The 15,416-nt window shown below is 44.1% G+C and overlaps 1 protein-coding gene across 4 annotated transcripts in view; it reads right to left on the bottom strand.

The window, feature by feature from the left end:
• Window positions 1–1,414: 1,414 nt before the first annotated feature.
• Window positions 1,415–15,416, bottom strand: part of PRKN (parkin RBR E3 ubiquitin protein ligase) — a 1,187,061-nt gene continuing 1,173,059 nt past the window's right edge. For 3 of the 4 annotated variants that reach the window (XM_061207251.1, XM_061207252.1, XM_061207254.1), the window contains 2 exons: window positions 9,857–9,974; window positions 1,415–3,967 (listed from right to left, as the gene is read on the bottom strand). In XM_061207251.1, the coding sequence (XP_061063234.1) occupies window positions 3,855–3,967; window positions 9,857–9,974 (231 nt within the window). In that variant the 3' untranslated portion in view covers window positions 1,415–3,854. Of the gene's footprint in view, window positions 3,968–9,856; window positions 9,975–14,631; window positions 15,320–15,416 lie in introns of those variants that run through there. The other variant, XM_061207253.1, reaches the window with a different exon arrangement.

The following is a 15,416-nucleotide window of genomic DNA, read 5'->3' as shown; positions in this document are numbered from 1 at the left end:
TCGGCTGTTCTTCTGAGTCAGGAGCCACAGCTGCACTTATTCATCTCCACTCACAGTGTCAGCTCTTTACTGTACACCCTGGAGATTCTGCATAACAGCTGGATCTTGTCCCTTCAAGCCTTTCAAACACAGCTGGCAACTTGCCTTTGCAGGAAAATGTCTGGGACCGTGGAGAAGCTGATCCAACACACTGAAACCCACCGCGACTCCGTCACCCACCTCTTCCACGAAATCACTAACTCTGTGAAGGGACACACACACCTTCCCGGCACCTGCAATTAGTTTGCATTCGTTCTGTGCTTTTTGTTAGTTTGTTTCGGGGGTCTCCACTGACTAGTTCATCTATTAATAATAAGGAACACTTACTGAATGTCTCCCGGGTGCAAGGCACTGTCTTAAGGGCTTTATGTGAATCAATTCATGTAGTCCTCATACCAGCCCCGCGAGGTAGCTGCTGGTACTGTCCCCAGGGTTCACACCCAGGGGGGCAGTGGAGTCGCTCACCCAACTGCTTTCTCTGTCTTCGTTTCTAGAAACGTGGTGTTTCCTCAGAGCATTTCCTGTGGTGTTTGGCACCAAGGGGGCCTCGGGGTGTGCTGCTTGCCCCAGATATGTAGAGGAGCTCTCCAAGAATGTTCCATCCACATCACTGAGACACGGACTCCTTGTAAAGTGAACAATGCACAGCCACCAACACAGAGCCAAAGAAGCGCAGAGTCAACACACCCACGCTGACAGCAATGCAAAGTCACCCAACGTTTCTGAGGTGACATGACAGAGAAAGTCCTGTGGTCTTTCCCAACACAAACTTCTGTTTTAAACATTTATTAGAAAAGTTTGCTGAGAAGGCAGGAAAGTAACTGTTAGATTTTTAAGCGATGGTTTGCTTTCCAGAGCCCTGTCAAAATTTTTAAAAAATTTTATTGAAATATAGTTGATTTACAATGGTTGTGTTAATTTCTGCTGTACAGCAAAGTGACTCAGTTATACATATATATTCTTTTTTATATTCTTTTCCATTATGGTTTATCACAGGATACTGAATATAGTTCCCTGTGCCACACAGTAGGACCTTGTTGTTTATCCATCCTGTATATACTAGTTTGCATCTGCTAACCCCAAACTCCCAATCCTTCCCTCCCCTCCCCCCTCCCCCTTGTAGAGCCCTTTTAAATTTTGATAGCACTGGAGAAACTACCTAGTTTTAAAACAGCCGGGGTTCATCTGGAGCTCAGAATAGAGACACGATGGCCACGGCCTCACCAGGTAATCCTTTCGGGCCACGAGTGACACGTCCTGGGCTTCCCTCCCACGCCTTCAGCATTTATTGACAATATGTCTTCAAAGATGGACTCAGAAACTCTTTGGATGCTTTTATTGACAATTTGAGTACAACCTTAGACATAGTTGCCAAGTATTGTTTTACACAGTTCAGAGAAAAATAAAGATTCTTCTGCAAAGACTTTATTTCTGTTCTTTTGCTAGATTCACTGTTTGTTGCACCGTTCAATGCTCAGACATGTTCATTTATAGTGGTTTGTGATTCACGCTCATTTACAGTGGCTGCTTGTTCTTTAACTTTTTTAAGAATCAGTATTCTATTCTGAAAAAAAAAAGAAGGTACCACCAGGAAAGTAGCAGGGACCGAGGACTTCTACTGCCTGCGTGAGTGGGAGCAAACCTTGTCTGCCTGGCACACCCAACAAGCCATGCAGATCGGGAGGGGGCAGTAACAGCAAAGTCATTAAACCGCAAAGCTGTGGCGGGTATAAGATGCTGGGGGCCCCCCTACAGAGGGAACCATCTGACTGTCCTGCCGGCTCGGCGTACGGAGCTGCTACCTGCTGGGACTGTCGGTAACTCGCAGGCAAGCCCCGCGTGGATTCCAGGCTGAGCCCTGATGCCAGCCATGGGGATGTGGGGCTCCAGCCTGGTGACCTGTCTCTTTCTTACTTGGGAGACTGGCTCTCTGTTATCTCTGTACCATCCATAGGCTCCCTGACAGGAGGTGGCAGCCTCTGGGCCGTGCTGGGGAGGTTGGATTTTCCAACAGAGTGAAGCCATGTGAGGCCGTTCCCGCTGACGAGGCTGCCTCCCCCCCATCATTTCCCAGCTGCAGGACCTCTGAGGAAGACGGAGAGGGGGGACTGTCCCTGGATGGATGGTTAGGGACAGAGGGACAGATGTCCTGGGGGAGTCTGCTGGGGTCCTTCCCTCTCTCCCTCCAGCAAAGATTTCTGGTGCTACGTCTACAAAGACAAAGCCTGCTACAGATTTCATAATTTCCAGGGTCTCTAAATCCAAAAGAAACCCTGTGCTCTAGTGAGAGTCAGTGATGGTCACGATCTTCCCGAGAAGGCGGACGAGAACAAAGACAGTGGTTTGACTTTTCCATCACACGCGGTGCTGTGAAGGATGAGGTTTGCCGCATTCAGTGTAAACACATCTCTTTTTGATGTATTGTGAATGCCTCAAAAATAAAAAAAGGATGAAAACTTGATCAACAATCCGATTCAAGCTGTGTTAACGTGAGGAAATAGTCTCGTGTGAGTTTACATCCTAGAGAAAAGAACTCTGAATAGCCCGTTGGGCGGGCAGAGCCCCGAGTGGGCTGTCCTGAGCCATGTTAGTTACACTTATAATGTATTTTGGTTCCATATCACAGCGATTCGTCCCCAATGACCTCTTTATCCTTTTAGGCACGTTTTTGTTGTTGTTGCAGCTTTCCCTTTGCACTCTGTTGCTTTGACAACTGTAATCTGAATCAGATCTGAAAGGGGTCCAGAATAAAATATTTTGGTATAAAATATTTTGATACAAAAAAGTGTAATTAACATGGTCCAGGTGGACAGAAAGTGCATAAAATTTCATTTTGATGATCTGGAAACGCTCCTTCTTTACAGATTCTGCTTTAATAACCTGCATGTTTGTTACCACTGAGAATCATTATGAAATCATTTCTAAAAGTGTCCCCTCTAGAGGCACCTTATTCATTACATTGACAGTGAAGCCAGATGTATGAGCTTATTCTCCAAGCTCAACATGAATGTTTAAAATCAAATTCTCGATTTTGTAATATTTTCAGAAAAACAATTTCTTTCTAAAGTTGCATATAATTAAATGAAGTGAAAGTACACTAAGTTTTGATTTCTTCCCTATACATTTGAACATTCAATGTTCAGATTAAGTTTCATAATTTCTCACTTAGTTGACAAGCTGATTCATGCAGAGTTGATATTTCATTAATGCAATACATAAAAATAGAATTCTTGGGGATAAACACATGGTTTTGACTATTGCCTGTGGTTCTTTGGGAATAGGTGCTTTCTGAAAATTTAAATAAGAGCTTCGCTTTTTAAGCTGTGAATGTCGTTCTCAGAATCCATTGCAGTCAGTCTTAGAGAGGACCACTGACAATAGCTCCTCAAAACTATTTCCCACCTCACCAAAGGCTTCTTCCCATTATTTGCTGAAGGTAAAAGGCAGGTAATTGAACCTGAGAAATCTCTGTGTATTTTTCCAGCCTGACTTGAATTCACTCAAGAATGACAACCCATACAAAAGGTGAATGGCACTGCCATCTGTGCCCTGGTGTCCGTGTATTGCCGAGGCCTGCGAATACTTCCTGATGGTCTCACCATTAGCTTGGGTGCTTCTCAGGGGCACAATGAAAGGGATCCTGGGAGCTTCTCTTATAACTGTTTTCGTGATTTTGGAAAGAACCTGAAGTGTGTGTGTGTGTGTGTGTGTGTGTGTGTGTGTGTGTGTGTTTAGAGAAAGGAGAAGTAGCAGATGACACTGTACGTTTCCCAGCGGGATGGCGGCTGAGTGCGCCTGCGTGACCGCTGCTTCAGCTACACGTCGAACCAGTGGTCCCCCATGCAGGTGCGGTTCCACTCCCCGCCGCAGTTCCAGCACCACTCGAGCTGGCACTGGGGCTGCGGGCACTTCATGTGCATGCACCCTCCTGTGGGCAGACAGAGGCCACAAATAAGCACCCGGGAAACACTCCTGCACCAACCTTCTGTTCCAGAAATGCTTTCTAACAGAATTATTGCAAGCAATCCAAGAGCAGACTCTGAACTGAGGAAAACAAACCAGAAAGCCCACCGGGAAGTTCTACAGTCCTGACATTCGTTAAGAAATGAGAGAATAACCGATACGGGGAAAAAATCTGAAAAAGAATGGAGATAGATATCTGATTCACTTTGCTGTACACCTGAAACTAACACAACATTGTAAATCAACTATACTCCAATAAAAATTTTAAAAAAAAGAAATGAGTGAGATCGAAGCAGGACACGTCCATCAAGGACAAATTTTACTTGTAAATCTGAGTTTACTGACTTCTCTTAAGATGGGATTTAAAGACAGACGCTTTGTGTTTCACAGACGGGGTCAATTCCTTATTTAAATATATAGTAAATTTAATATTTTAAGTATACAATAATATATTTAACAATTTAATACATAATAACGTCAATATATAATAGGAGTAATTTTTATCCTTTCTTCAGTGTTACTTGGCTTGAAAAAATTCATAAGACAGGAGTTGGGACAGCTGTTCCAAAAGCATTTAATGGTGAATAGGTTCCTTCATGCTATTCAAAATTTTATTTAAGATGAGGATAGAGAGAAACTAATGAATAATTCTAGGTGCTCTACATCGGTTATGTCATTTATTCCTCAACAGCACCTTGTGAGATAAGGGTGTTAACTGGCTGTAGAACTTTCTCAAGGTCTCAAGGCTTTTAAGTGTGAAGCCAGAGGTTTAACCAAGATGTGTGTGATTCCAATGTTCTTTCTTTCATGGAACAGGGCCTTTCCAGTATAAGATGAAAAGTCCCTTATTTTGGGATTCCCCACCTCCCCCATTTGTTAAATACGTTCCCTATTTGCTTCTGGGGATCAGACACCAAGTCTGCCGTGAAGTCAAGAGAAAGTTATTTGTATGAAGTTATATGTAGAGAACTGTTTGTGAGTGACTTTCCCAGATAACCCAGCAAAAGCAATGTCTTTCCTTGAATTCCATGTAGCACTGAATGTGCTCCATTGTTCAATTTTACCAATTGTCTTGTTAAGCCATTTTTTTCTTGCCAAATTTTCCAAAGAATTGCTTCAGTGCTGTCTCATTTTTATATTTGAAGCTTGGCATGAGAGCTTGCACTAATATAAAATATTTATGAATATGTAACTAAAGGCATTTGTTTTAGACCAACTTAAGGGCATTTAAAATCCCATAGTTTTCTTCTTTTTTTTGGTTTGCTTTAAAGATCATTTAAAAATTCAAATATGTGGAAAATAAAGGGGAAAACGTGTGATACTTTTCTCTTACTATTTCCCAATTAGCATTACACAATTACAGGATTGTGTAATTTTCAACACATATTTATTCATTGTGCACTTAGGATGTCAATAATATAATAAATAATGTAATACCGTATAATCACTTAAATTTCTCTGGAATATCATAAAGAATGCTTAAGCAATGTATTCAAATTCAATGGACTATTAAGTGAGACTGAATGAAAGTTTGAGAATGTTTTCCTATTATACCAAAATCTTAACGGATCTGGAATACTAGCTTTAACAAGTAAGATTTTATTATAGAAACCAGACTCACAATGACACAGTGGAATAAGAAGAAAGGAAATAGCAAGACAGAGGATATTCATGTTGTTAACTTTCTTTTCTTCCTGGTGTGTAATATGGAAGGAATATGCTGGACCCCATAATATGGAGAAGAGTCAGAGACTCCAATTCTAAAAGCCTTGCCAGCTTAAAAGTAAACTCGAGCAAGAAGCTGCTGACCATGCCATGCTAATTTGTGGATATTTGCATGGAGAAAGTCTGGCTTCCCTCTTAGAGGATTCTGTCTCCTGACTGATGCTCAAACCATGAAAAGCCCCAACTGTGCACAGCCAACACCATGGCCTGGGCTGGCCACTCTGCCATTAGATTTAATGAGAGATCAGAAGTTCTTGCACAGCCTGAAGGCAAATTTAACTGGCAACAGATGCTTATTGCAGAGAAAATGGATCCTGAATCTCATCTGTTTGAGGTGGAAGTAAAGGAAGAACTTCCGGGGATTAAAGGGCGTTATAGGAGGGAGTGCCAAGTTCAGCCTGCGTTTAAAATGGAAATAATTCTCCTTATCATGACAGCTTGGCTGAAGGAAGAACTACTTTTCTGGGATTCAGTTGAATATGAAACAGGCTATGAATTTAGGTAGAGAGCTAGATAGTGAGACTAGCTTTTCTTGCTAATGGAGCCTAAGTTTGTTTTGGTCGTAGTGATATCCTTTAAAACAGTAGAGACTATCATTAATAAGCTGAAAGTTTCAGCTTTTCAGTTCATAGGTTAAAAATCTATAGGTGTGACCTCTAAGTCAGTGGGAGAATCAGGTTTCCCTGAAACTAAATCCAGTCCTGCCTAATCCCAGACTCCTAGATGTGTTGTTACGGTCTGACTGTCTCTCAGTACGGGTCATTCATCTCGAATTGATTCAAACAAAATTTTGAGAAAACATAAACCTTCCCCTTAGTCCTTCATGATCATACGCTACACAGAATTGTGAAGAAGCATTTTCCCTCAACAATATATTCTGTGCATTTTTTTGTTTTTTAATATATTTAGCTCTACCTCATTCTTTTAAAGATTGCCTGTCCCTCTATCCATTAAAGAACATTTGCATATGCTCCAATTTTTCACGATTTAATGATTCTGAGAATATTCTGGAACACATGCACCTGGACCTTTTGCAAGTAATCAAAATTCCAAGAGACAGAATTACGTGTACAATGGGGATCCACCTTTAACATGCTATCCTGGTTATGGTAAAGTGAACACACATTTTGTTAAAAATTAAAAGCAGTTGTAGACACTAAAAACAAAAATCTAGAGGTGAAAAATCAGAGCTTTCCATGTATAGTACATCACAATATTTCAAAGAAAGAACCAGATTAGGAGACATGTCTATAGTCAGGAATCACTTGACTCCTTCAATTCCACCTTCTGGGGCTGCAGGTGTGCTCTGACTCAAGGCAGACCTGAGCACATCGTTTTCTGGCCTCACACCCTGGAGCGGTTCCCTGTCTTACAGAATCAGGTCCAGGCCCTGCACGTCATTCTGGGCCCTGCATTCCACCCACCCACCTGCAGCTTCAGCAGATGCTCCTCCTCCTCGGCCAGGAACTCCAAACAGCTGGGCTTCTTGCACCCACCGGCACTGATGGTTTACCCTCCCTGCCTTTGCACTACCTGCTGGCTGCCTGGAAGGCTTCTCTCCCACGTCCTTGCCTGGCTCATAACCCTGACCCTTATTCTCGGCTCACGCATCATCTCCACCAGGAAGCCGTCTCTTAACCCCAAGGTCTTTCTTTACTAGCTTGTTTTCTCTGTCATATTTTATAAGATTATCTATTTATGTGTCTATCTCCTTTCCTAGCTCCTTTTAAATTCAACAAATATTTATTTATCGGGTACTCTTCTGGGCCCAGGGGATAGACAGCCAGGGTTCCTGACCTTTGAAAATAGCAAAATGGGTCTCTTACTGTTGAATCTGCATCCTTTAAGTACCCGTGAGACAGAACACTGGCCCGTGCCCATCAGCACTGCACATCCCCTCTGATGAAAGGCCTTTGCTTCTTTCTCAACACTGCTCAGTCCGTGAGGAATAGGAAAGCTCTTTCCTCTGATTCTGTTGTTGTCTCCTCTTTATAGGTGCGGGCCAGCCTGCTGCATTTCCAGGAGCGTTCCAGTACAGGAAGGAGTAACGATGACTCACTGGATAAACTCTCTTCCCACCCATCCCACCCCCCTCCCCCCACCCGGGAGACCACTGATTCACGGCTGCGGGCCTGGCCTGTGGCTGCCGCTCTGGGAGGTGTCAGCGCTCTCAAGTTTGTATTCATGAAGACAAAGGACGTAGCTGAGGAAAGAGAGCCTCAGGGCCCACCCTGGGGCCGCGGGCTGGGTTTCACGCACAGCAGGCCAGCTCTCAGCCCCGACAAACCAGTGAGTATCTCTAGATATCAGAGTACTCTGGGGAAATATTGGACTGGGAAGTTTCCCTAGCATTTTCTTTCTTTCTTTTTTTTTTTTTTTATCAGATGCAAAGTGTTTAATAGTGTTAATAATATGTAATAATAAGGGCAGCTAGTGAAGGCCCAGTGAAGAGAACGTGGGAAAAACAGTACCTGTGCTTCGTTTATTTCTCAGCTGTGCTAATGCTGCTGACCCTACGGCGCACGTACTGACGTGTTTCACATTTGGAAAGAACTCTGGGTGCTGGGCTGGGACGGCTTTAAGATAGATGGCACAGGTGCCCCGCCGGCTCCCGCGAGGTAGCAGGGTCCCTGGGAAGGGGGCAGCCCAGAGGAATGCTCTGAATATAGACTAGAGTTTGACTTCCAGCAACACTACAGAGCCCGGGAGGGCTACACAGCGATGGCCCCCAGACCACATGATCACACAGAGCAGCCATCAGAGCAGGGGGAGGTCAACGGGGGGAGGAAAAACCACAGCCACGAGCATGGTCGTGTCCCCAGAGCTGAGCTGGTCTCCCTCTCAGCATCCTCCAGCGGTTATATGGGACCACTTGGCAGGAGGCAAGGAGACGGGATCTGGGAGGGGCTCCTTCTGGTAGGAGCTCTCTCAGGTCTCCCCACAGCTGTGGTGGCTCCCAGGATGTGAGGAGGCGTGGACGTGACCACACGTGTAAGGGAAGGGAGACGTTGCCCTCAGTGTAGACTATCCCCAGGGAGAACCATCCGAATACGGATGGCGGTGTTTCTAAGCCCGTAAACCTGTGCAAAGTAGCAGATATACGTGGGCTCCTGGGAGACCCTGACTATGGTGAATGTCGTTTCATCCATCCAGAGGTGTCTCCAAGTTATCCCCTCCCATGCTTAAAATTTAGAGAGAAGCTGGTAGAAGGCAAAAGTCCCATTCAGAAACAAACTCATGGAAAGGCTAGTTTAATGAAGGAGCCAAGCGTCACCCCAACATAAGGCACTAACTCTCCCTCCACAGGGATGGTGAAACCAGAGCCCAGAGTGTGTCCCGTGTTCAAAGGGATAGGAATCACTGATGTGAAAGAGAGAGTTTCATGGCCAAAAAAATTGGGAACCAACTGGTTACACAAAGTTAAACAGATTTCTTTACAAAAGGCATTCTGAACGGCTTGAATGTATGTTACAAATGGGGATAATAATAGCTTCCTTATGTGTTGTCTGTGAGGATTAAATGATCTGATACTCGAAGGGAACTTAGAACCAGCGAGAACTTAGAACCAGCATTTAGTAAGTGCTCAGTACAAGTCAGTTGTTTTCCTTGTTGTTATTCTCCAAGAGGGGATACAGTGGGAACCAACTGCCAGATGTATGTGACGTGGTGGCATCTGCCTTTCCCCGGTGAGCATCTCTAGATACCAGCGTAGTATGGAGGGCACTCTGGGGGAAATATTGGACTGGAAAGTTTCCCTAGCACTTGTTTTTAAAAATCAGGTGCAAAGTGTTTAGTAGTGTTAATAATAAATAATAATAAGGGCAGTCAGTGTTTCTTGAGAGCTTTCTCTATGCCAGGCACCGGGGAGGCATTTGCCATCCACCAGGTCATGTGGTTCTGTTGCTGCGGGACAGCTTCTGTTATCAGCTCTATTTTTCAGAAGAGAACTTGCAGCTTAGGAGGCTAAGAAACTTGACGTGAGAGAGCTGAGACTCAAACTCTGGCCAGATGGTGCCAAAGTCCCAGCGCTGAACTCCCCAGCTAGCAAGCCCTCATAGAGCCCCTGACTGTCCCAGCCACGCAGCCGACGCCCTGAGACGCCCTCAGTTCTTGCCCAGCCCAGACTCACCATGTTTTTCCACCGGCACGTGGCAACGGGGACAGGGTTTAGTGGTTTTCTTGATTGTTTCTTTGGAGGCGTGCTCCCACCGAGCTTGCTCTGCCGCCTTCTCATCAACTCGGTAGGCCTGGGTAAATGAGACAGAAGGAGCTGAAATTCAGATCTTCGCACTGGGCTCCAACGTGGGTCCCTTGAAACACTGCACAGGAAGTTCTTAGAGATGGAAGTGCCTTCAGGCAAGAAGCTCAAAAGTAAACTCACTTGACAAGTGGTGGACGGCTCCTGGCCATGCAGGGACATGCACCAACATGGTTTCTTGGCATCTGGCCTGCGCTTACGAGCTAAGACAAGACTGCAGTTTTGCAGTTTGAGTTCCTCTTTTTTATTGTCTTGAATAATTGTAACAAATAACATCTAGTGGGTGCTTAACATGCAGGCAAGGTGACACATACTCTTAAAACCTTCTTGTTAGACGCTTCATCAGGTGAGTGTACTAGTTTTCATTTTACATTGAGGATTAGACATGTTAAACAATTGCCCAAAGCTGATAAGCAGCAGAGTCTGTGTGACTCCAAAATCTTTGCTTTTAAACTTTCTTCAACATCTTATTATCTTTCATTCCTGCACCTGGACAGGATTGTGGTCACAGACAGGACGGGGGCAGGAACAGGGAGGTGAAGCTGATGTGACAGAGGAAGTGGCAGCAGGAATAGGGAACAGCCAGAGGTCAAGACTGGGCTCTGGAGCCAGCCGCCTGGGTTCAAATCCCAGCTCCACCTGGGTGGGTGGCTTTGGGAACATTCCTTAACTCTCTGAAAGTTCCCATCTCAGATGGAAATCAAAATGCCTAGTGCATTGTGGTATCAAGGATCAAGTGGGTTAATTTCTTTAAAGGTTCAGGACGAGTATCTGACACACATTACCTGATAATAGAATGACCTCCAGATCTACAACAAGTTCTCAGAAATGTTTGCTAACATTATTCAAGTCAGAGGAATGAATCATCCATGACTCATATACCACGAAAAAGAGGAGGGATTTCAAAGGAGCCGCTGAAGATATTCTGTGCCTGTCTAATTGTTCAGACACTACAATCTCTTCACTTACTTCAGTGCTGAATGACACATGCAGAAAAAGAATTGGTACATTTTGGGATTTAGTACAAGAACTCTGTGGTCTAGAAATATATTTCAAAATGTTAATCCAAACAGAACCCCTCCTTCTTGGCCTCTATGGTATTAAATTTTTTTCTTCTAGGCTTTACAATTAATATGAACGTGCAGGTCATTTTATTAATTTGTAATGACTCTTAAAACATTCCCAGAGCTATTTTTAGATTAAGAAAGTACTAAAAATGACTTAAAATATAAATTAGTGAAGAAATCAAATAACATGAAATGCTCTAATACTCTAATATTACTCTAATAATAACATTGATGATACTTTACAAATTTATAACACATTGTTTTTTACACTTTGATTTCCATCATTTCAGTGGCCCATCAAAGTAACCTAGAGAAATCAGGCAGCTACCAAACTTATTTTACAAAGGAGGCCTCTGAGTAGTAAAAAGCCAAGTGCCAGGTTTCAGGATGCTCATCTCGTGTATAACAGCACCAGGGCCGATCAAATGCAAAAATTTGGAAAACCTGAAGGATGGAAACCCAAACCAGAGATGCTCACACATGGGGTCTCTGCCCAGCACCATGGTCTCTTAGCAGGTTTTCTAGATGGTGAGAGTGAAAGCAAGAGGTGCTGGGATGGCTGTGCTCAGAAATGACTGTGTCAGGGCTTCCGTGGTTGAGAATCCTCCTGCCAATGCAGGGGACATGGGCTCAATCCCTGGTCCGGGAGGATCCCACATGCTGCAGAGCAACTAAGCCCAGGTGGCACAACTACTGAGCCCACGTGCTGCAACTACTGAAGCCCACGCGCCTAGAGCCCGTGCTCCGCAACAAGAGAAGCCACCGCAATGAGGGGCACATGCACTGCAACAAAGAGGAGCCCCCGCTCGCTGCAACTAGAGAAGGCCCGCGCGCAGCAATGAAGACCCAACACAGCCAAAAAAAAAAAGAAATGACTGTGTCAGTAAGTAGAGCAATCATCCTTGGATACCACAGTGCAGAGAAGGACCTAGATCAGATGTGGAATCTGGTGAGTGGATCCTTCATCCCAGATTTGAATCCAACTTTTATCATTTCATCATTAGATTCTAAATATTTTTGAAATGTTTAAGTTTTCACTCTTTAAGAATGAAGTATTAGGAGGTAAATAACTGTGTTTATACCTCATTTGCAGCATTTAATGGTTTTTATGGTAATTAGTATTTATGTTTCTGTTATTTCCAATAGAAAGTGAATCCATCCAAGGCCAAGATCACGTTTGTGTCTTCCTCTTCTCTCCAGTGTCTGGCACGGTGCACGGTACCTAATGGGCACTCAGTACATTTTAGCTGAGTCAGTGAAAAAATGACACATCCCATGAAGGCACCAGCCTGACAATTGTCTGGAATAGGACCCCGTGAACCAGCAAGGGCATGTGGGGTGCATCCCTGATGGTGGTCATTGAGGTGAAACCAATTTCTTTCTGTTAATCAGCTCTCCCGTTCACAAAGGAAACTTCCTTTATAACTCAGAGGATGTCATGTGATTTGTGAATACTTTGTTAGAATAAAGCAGAATCAGTTTAACACTAAGAAGCAACCACAGGTCACAGAAAACTTCCTTTGGCTCTGGGACAACGTAAAGACCGCTCATGGCCCAGAGCCCAGTGATAAAGCTGTGATGAATGAGAACCGACACAAGATTTAGTAAGTAGCTTTGTATCTCAAGTACGTGTCTTCCAATCAGCTCAGATTCACGTGTGGTCCTAACTCTCAGTGAACATAGCAAATACTCTTCCCGATCCTATGTCCCCAGCTTTTCTTTTTAAGGTTCAGGAGCTTGTAATTCTGGAGCAATGGTTTAAAATTGCTTACTGGAGGCATACAGATCAGAGAAATATATAATGTTACTTATCAAAGACTAATTTGAAAATGCTACTTTTCAGCAATATGGCGCACTGCATGCTAAGTGCAATTTCTCCGAGGTCTATATACCTAAAAATGCTGGATGAAATATGCAAGAAAAGTCTTTGCTTAATGGTTGATCTGATGGGAAAGTCAGGAAAATCCCTGAAGGTCAGGATAAGAAAGAGAAAACCTTACTGGTGTAGGGAGTGAGGAATCTGGTGTTTGCTATGGGGCTATTTTCCTAGTCCCAGGCTGCCCAAGGCCTGGTCTTTACAAGCAGAGATGGGACCTGGGCCAGAGCAGGGTGGAAGGTGGAAAAATCCTCCCAGAAGAGAGAATTGATAAAGAATTGATGAAAAAACTTATGTGCTGGTCTCAGCCTTCGTCCTATGGTGGAGCAGGTCGGAAAGACAAAGTTCCTCTGAGAATTCCTAACCACTAAGCCTTATGCACAGCGTTTGTGAAAAGAATTCATACCACTTGATTAGCTTAAAAAAGGACTCACGCCAAAAAGTTAATTTGAAATACTCCCGGATTGGCAGTATACCCAAGAACCTGCCTGAAGCAAAAATATTTTCTGTAGAGTAATGCACTTTAAAAAGACAAACCTCAAAAAAAAAAAAAAAAAACAAATCACACAAATAAAATTCCAAGAAATCTGGGATCACAATTAAAAAGTCACCAAATACAGGCGAATACAAGCTATCATGAGTGAAAGTGGCAGAAATGCAAAACTGCAGAATTTGACCAGCAAAGGTTGTGGATATTGGAATGATCAGATGCAGAGTACAAAATAAATATGTTTAGTAATACAAATAAATTTATTTATGAAAAAAATAGACTCACAGACATAGAAAATAAACTTATGGTTACCAAAGGGGAAAGGGTGGGGTAGGGGGAGAGGGATAAATTAGGAGTTTGGGATTAACAGATACACCTACTATATATAGACAGATAAACAACAAGGATTTACTGCATAGCACTGGGAATTATATTCAATATCTTATAATACCTATAATGGAAAAGAATCTGCAAAAGAATATATATATACACACACATAAATATATATGTATGCCTATGTATAACTGAATCACTTTGCTGTACACCTGAAACTAACACAATATTGTAAATCAACTGTAGTTTAATTTTTAAAAAAGTAAATCAATCAATAAAATGGCATGGCATCCCGTTCCTCACATGCTCATGGAACCAGCTCTCTTGTCCTCTTGCTGGTTTTCCCATTGATTCCATGAAGAAGACACAGAGCTGTGTCTAGGAATCGTGCCGTGATGGCTACAAAGTTGTAATAGGTTTGCAGTGAGCATGTAGAGGGAGGGGAAGCAGGCTGGTCCAGGACCCTGGAGCTGAGGATCGGGATCCAGGTGTGGAAAGGGATGGGGCAGGGGAGGGAGGTCCAAGAGGGAGGGGATATAAGTACACCTACAGCTGATTCACTTCATCGTACAGCAGCAACTAACACAGCGCTGTAAAGCAATGATACTCCGATAAATAAATAAATTAAAAAAAAAAAAGAAGTAACAGTGACCATGTCTGTCATATTAGGAAGCTGTGCTCTCTGTCAGGAGCTCGGAGTAGATCATTTAATGTAGCGATTGTAGCCTTCCGAATAGGTAGGGCTGTTGTCAACCATTTCAGAGGAAGAAACCTCCGTTTCAAGAAGCCACAGAGCTTGCCTGCGGCCACAGAGACTTCAAGCAGCAGAATCAGTGGCTGACCCTGGGCTCTCTGGTTTCACAGCCCGCGCTTTTGCTGCTACAGTTCCTTCCACGATGGCGTCGCATGTTACAGAGAGGACTAAGGGTTGAAGGCCACGGCACTGTCACAGAGCGGTTCCACACCCTGGGGCCGAGGGGCGGGAAATCTCTGCTCAATCTCTGCTCACGCCCTCACTCTCCACCACTCGCCCGCTCTTTGACGCCCTGCTGTGTGGCTGGATCTCACTTCCGCCTGACCTGCTGAAACTGTTCTCAGAAAGGACACGAGTGAGGCCACAGTTGCCAAAGCCAATGCCTTTTCTCTGTCCTTTTCATCTCTGGTAGTCCCACCGCCCCTAACACTGTGGGCTGCCTTCCTCCTTGGTAGAACAGAGCCAGGGAGAGCGCCCAAAACCTCTCAGGAGGCCTCCGCCCGCATCAACTTTATTCTTGTTTCTTCCGCGTCACCCACTTGGATCCACGTGCAAGGACAGCCGGAGACCCGCCTCTACTGCTGCTGGCCTAACTGACGTGGGGAACCAAGAAACACAGCTCTGGATCATCCTCATGTGCCCAGATGACTGTGTTAGACCTTCGACTCTCAGTTCCTGGGGAAAAGGGTTGTCATCAAGTCTCTTCTGCTGAGATCTCTGCTTAGCATCTTTTATGAGTATCCTTGATACTGATATTCAAATCCTTCTGGAATGATCGCGAACAGAGGCCGGATGCCCACTGCTACAGGATCACCTAGGGATTTAGAAAACACACGCACACCTTTGCTTGTGCTCACAACCTGGAGATTTGGATTCAGTAGGTCTGGAACGGGGTCCAGAAATGTGAATCC

This window comes from Eubalaena glacialis, chromosome 12, assembly GCF_028564815.1.
Source record: "Eubalaena glacialis isolate mEubGla1 chromosome 12, mEubGla1.1.hap2.+ XY, whole genome shotgun sequence".
Lineage (NCBI taxonomy): Eukaryota > Metazoa > Chordata > Mammalia > Artiodactyla > Balaenidae > Eubalaena > Eubalaena glacialis.
Note: the sequence above shows the minus strand (reverse complement) of the source record. Positions and strands in the feature narration are given on the sequence as shown.